This window comes from Mesitornis unicolor, unplaced genomic scaffold, assembly GCF_000695765.1.
Source record: "Mesitornis unicolor isolate BGI_N332 unplaced genomic scaffold, ASM69576v1 scaffold41282, whole genome shotgun sequence".
Classification (NCBI taxonomy): Eukaryota; Metazoa; Chordata; class Aves; order Mesitornithiformes; family Mesitornithidae; genus Mesitornis; species Mesitornis unicolor.
In genome coordinates, this window is record NW_010169288.1 from 48,929 (window position 1) to 54,001 (window position 5,073).

Sequence of the window (5,073 nt, forward strand, 5' to 3'; positions counted from 1 at the left end):
AAAACCAATATTTTTAGGCCCAATTCCAGATACAGGCTTCACTAATCTTCACTACATCTCAAATGTGTAGTTTTTCCTTCTAGCAGCACTGGAGAGCCTCCCCTAGCATTTTTTTCATTGGTAAGTATGACTCCATCATCATTTCCTATCAGTAGATCTAGCAAGCTGAAATGGTCCCACTGGACATATTGGGGAAATCTATGTAAAGAAGAACTTTACATAAGGAATCAGCATATGAAAGATTTCATCTGTTTATACTTTGTAAAACAAAGGGCTCTCCGATGCTGGTGCCAGCCATCCTTCCTGGTTCTGGAACTCTATCTGAAAATGAAATACAGACATAAAAATACAAACACATCTGGAGATCCAAAGGTGTGTTATTTTCTACTATTATCACCTTAGATACAGAATAGCATCATACAAAACTAGGGCAATTCTACAAATATAATTTTCCATGCAACTGTATGAAATGAGAACTCTTCCTTTACTAAAGATTAGATCCGTGACAACTTCAACTCAGCCAGAGTGAATGAATGAACCAACAGAAACACCAGATTCCATGTGTTTGATCAGGATTCCCAGTCTGTGTATCAGCTTACTGGAATATACATGCAACTAAATAAGCAAGATAACTGCTAATATAAAAAGCAAGTTAGTTGTTAAATGTGAGACTTGGAGGGCTGAGTTTATGAATGGAATTGATTACCTTACTATGCAGCCTAACTAAAAGGGCTAGATAAATAGCATTTTAAACCTATTGCCCTTAGGTCTCCACTGACGTATTCCACAAACACATGGAGAAAGTATTTTCATACCATACTTACTTAAAAGGTTAAAAGCCTTAAAGCTGTTCTATTATTGTTCAGTTCAAAAAACAATGTGCTGTCATGTCTTATGATTAATCATTGGTTTTCTAACTAACTCTCAACAATTAAATCCCCGTGCAGAATTATACTGGAGTCAACAGGGCAAGGTGACCTGCACAGAGTCAATTTCTGAACTGAGGTACAAAGTTATACTTAAAAAATAATTCTTCTATATACTGATTTTTTTTTAATTGAGACATTTCTGACAGGAGTAACTATTTTCTAACACAGATTATATTAGTAGTTTTGGTATTGAAGTGTTATTTCTTCAGCCCCCTCTTCTGGCAGAAGGGAAACAACATAGTCTTAATGAATTCACTGTTACAAAAAGGCATTTAATACTTCTCTCATACTTTTTAGATGTCAATATCATCTCTGGCCTCATATTTTTCAATTTTTTTATACAAAATAAATGCAGTTGATAGTATGAACCCAATAGTACTAAATTCTCACAGTAGGAAGTGAAGTAATATGCCTAGGAGACTCTTGGAAGGAAAAAAAAAAGATTAATATTAAATTGCCAATGTAATAAGTGTCTCTAGCTGACACATCCCAGTTTTGTAATAGTATAGGGCAGTGGGAAAATGGTAAAGCAATTTGGTGGGTGACCTTTCTGATACTGAGAATTGGGATATTAGTATTTTCTGTCTTTACCAGTAACTGTAGAGAAGTAAATCTTGGTTTCTAAAAGCATAAATGGCATGACAGGTATTCTACCATCTACTAATCAGAACAGCTTAGCTGTCCAATTTAAACAAGTTTTCAGTTTTCAACAGTCCAAAAACCTTAAGAGAATAAAGCTCAACAACAAGGCTTTTTTTCCCTTCCATGCAGTAACAAGTAGCTACAGCTACCACAAGGTAACAGAAGCTTCACAGTAACTTGTGTATTGAGATATTATATAAATTTGGCTATCTGCAGTATTTTAAAACACATTTCCATGTAAGAGAGAAAATTCTACTGCTGACACATTTGAAGGTCAGTCAAAAAGGTGTCAGTTGGTCACTTATTTAAACAAAGGCACATACATGGGTTGTTTTAGAAATCACAGGTGGGTTTTCCTTGAGTTGGATAAAGTGGGGCCTTTCTTAAATGAATACATGATCAACAAGTATCAGGTCACACAGCTTAATAGCATTTTTGAGGTACAAATACTGTTCTGCCAAAGAATTTTTCTTACAAAAGAGGTGTCAGTTCGAAGCATTCCTTGCACAGAGGAGGAGGTACGCTGTGTCCATCATCATGTTTGTGCTATTACAAGCATATGTGTCATATAGAAAATCCAGTCACAAACAAAACTTATGCAAAAATTACCCCATACCCATGCCCACCTTTCTGATTTCTCTCAGTAGGTGCTTTGCCAAGTTTTTGCTTTGGGTAATTCAGCAAAGACACTTTTGGAAGGGTATTCTGGGTACTTTCTTCTTTACCACCATGTAAGAAATGAGAGATAATTCCATACAAGAGAGGTCTGCTGAAGAAAGAAATAACAAAAGCAGTCTATGAAGTCAATTAAATACTGAGTGTTAAAACACCACCCTTTCCTCAGAACTTCTTAGACTTTAATGTTTACTTCTAGAATATGTACAGATGTCTTCAGAGTAATTGTTTTCAATACATTGTGACAGTGTCATTATATAAGCACAGACCTAAGCCCACCCTGAACAGCAACACTCTCACACTAAGAGACACTCTCAACCAAGTTCCAAATCCCCTGTAGGTGAAGAACTGGAGCACACTTATAACGAGAACACAAAGCCATTTTCTCACTCATGCAGTACAAAGGGTCAGACTTTGGTAGGCTATAGCCCAGTCCACCACTGCACATCCCAAACTTTATTCTTCCCAATAGATTCCAAGAGCACAATCTACAGAGAACGCTGAACATGTTTAAACCTGCTTCCGTACCCTGGCTCCTTAATGCAGCTGTATTGGAGCACTGTAAATTTATATCTAATCTCACAGTGCAATAATCCTTCTATTGCTCCAGAAAGCAATCCACTGATATGCAAAGAGCATATCTGTTGTCTGCTTCTCACTGCAGTGAAGACTGTACTGGTAAGAGACTTGTATTTGGTGTGCAAGTACACTATCCGGAAAACGCTATAGAGCTGGGAGAATTAAATGTTAGTTTTCAGTATGCCTGAAAATGCCCCCATGTTTGACACAGAAAGTTTGAATTCAGCATGTCAGAGCAGCCGTGCCATCTAGTCATATTTTATTGGTGAGAACATTTATATTTGATTTATACTGACACTAAAAAGAAAAACAGATGTAGAACAGAATATCCTGTGCATTCCAAAATCACTCCTTACACTGATATTCCATCTGCGTCTTCAACTACGTTCAGCTCCTTGGCAAGAAACTGTCTACCTAAGGGCACTTCAGGCTGGGCAGATTCTGGAAAAGAAATTTCGCCAACATTCTTAGGATTGGTAAGAAAAACACCACAGATTAACTTTTAAAGATTGCTCAGGAGACTTCAAAAGAGAATGGAAGAACACACCTCCTTTTTGGACTACTAATATCTAACACTGTATTTTAACTCCAGGGAACTCGCTTAAACATTGGTGCTTCATACTCATACAATAGCATATTACAATTTTTATCTACACTCTAAAGAAATCTAAGAAAAATATTAAAGAAGTCTTACAATATAATCAGGCAAACAACTGTTTTGCTAAAAAAGTACTGTTCTCAGATTCCATACATTAACTACTATGCACTGCCTCCATTTCCTCTCCTTGAGATGAGCCTTTGTGTCTGTAATTTTAATAGAATATATCAAATTATTAAAATAGCAAGTGTGACTAACGTATCTAAACACAAATACAGAACTTCAGATTTCAAATACAAGTTAGCAATAGCTGATAAAGTGTTGTACCATTTAGATGTTGTAGTCTAAAAGGCTCTCAAGTACTGGTATTTTAGCATAGTCAGCAGCAGTAATACTTAAGCGCAGTTCTTATAAAATACGGACCTTCTTCATACTCTTTTTTGTTAGGCTGAGGACATCTAACCATGTTTCTGATACAGTTTATATGCATAAATTGCCAGGACTGCTATAATTCCTACTATCAACTACTTTATGCACATATTAGTTTAAATTATTCCTCAAAGAGGTTTTGCTCATTTGTAGAATTTCTATTTTTTTAAATTTACCCAAATGACAATGAGAAAGAAATGTGATATATGCTTTAAAAATATTGTTAGCCATTTTCGAAAATAATACCAGACATTTCAAGAAAAGTATTTTGATTTTGCAGGCTGCTAGCAACAGCTCTTGAATCAATTACTCGGTCAAAGCATTTAACTCAAGGACAAGGCGCAAAGACTAAGTTTTCTTATAAACCAATGGTATTATCTGGCTTAATGCTGCAAGTAAAGCCATGGAGAGAGCGTTTGTCTCTAATTTATTTCCAAGGGAAGAGAAGCTTGGGCAGCCTGGTCTCACTTATTAATTTCATAGTTACCAGTAAAATTAGACAACCAAACAGTAAATGCCTATTAATACAGTGATGACAACAAAAACTCAGCCCCAATACCTGCAGTTAAAACAGATGCTGTGTATTTATATTTGTTATATTCCAGGTATTCACGAATTAGTTCGTTGATTAAGAGATTTTCATGAGACAGTGGTGGCCGTGGTTCACTTTTGTCATCCAGTGCATTAAAAACTTCAGCTCTGATTCTTGCTTTTATTTGTCCAAGAGCACCTCTTTTTTCCAGTGTGTCCTTTAAAACTATAACCATAAAAACATGTTAATATAAAGCCAAAGAGGCAGCATTTATCATCCACAACATAAACACAATTTCAGCATACTCAGAGTGAAATAGGATAGTTACACTCGTGCCAATAGATAACAACACTAGGAACGCTATAGATAACAATTATGCCTTCAAAGAATTAACGATTTTTTTTATAGTAGTAAACATAATTTCTAGCAATTCCAGAAGCAGGGCATTACTAGATTGAGCTGTTCTGAGTAAAAACCAGACCAAGATAAATAACAAGGGCAGAGTGAAGGCTGAGGGACGCGTACCCTGCGGCTCCCCAGCGGGCAGCGTGAGGAGACCGCGGCCCCCACTAGCGCCCGAGAAGACTTCGAGACCCGCAAAGTGTACGGGGAAGGGCGGGCGGGCGAGCTGGTTGGCGGCCACCCTTTCAGCGGCCCAAAACACCTCGACTAACGACTACCTACTCCTC

General features: G+C 37.0%; 1 protein-coding gene across 1 annotated transcript; it reads right to left on the reverse strand.

The window, feature by feature from the left end:
- Positions 1-244: 244 nt before the first annotated feature.
- On the reverse strand, positions 245-4,609 carry FOPNL (FGFR1OP N-terminal like; the record flags this gene model as incomplete). Its single annotated transcript, XM_010179298.1, has 4 exons — positions 245-321; positions 2,198-2,337; positions 3,182-3,266; positions 4,412-4,609. Coding segments are annotated over 4 exons (500 nt in total), but the record flags the coding sequence as incomplete, so codon positions are not given.
- Positions 4,610-5,073: the final 464 nt, after the last annotated feature.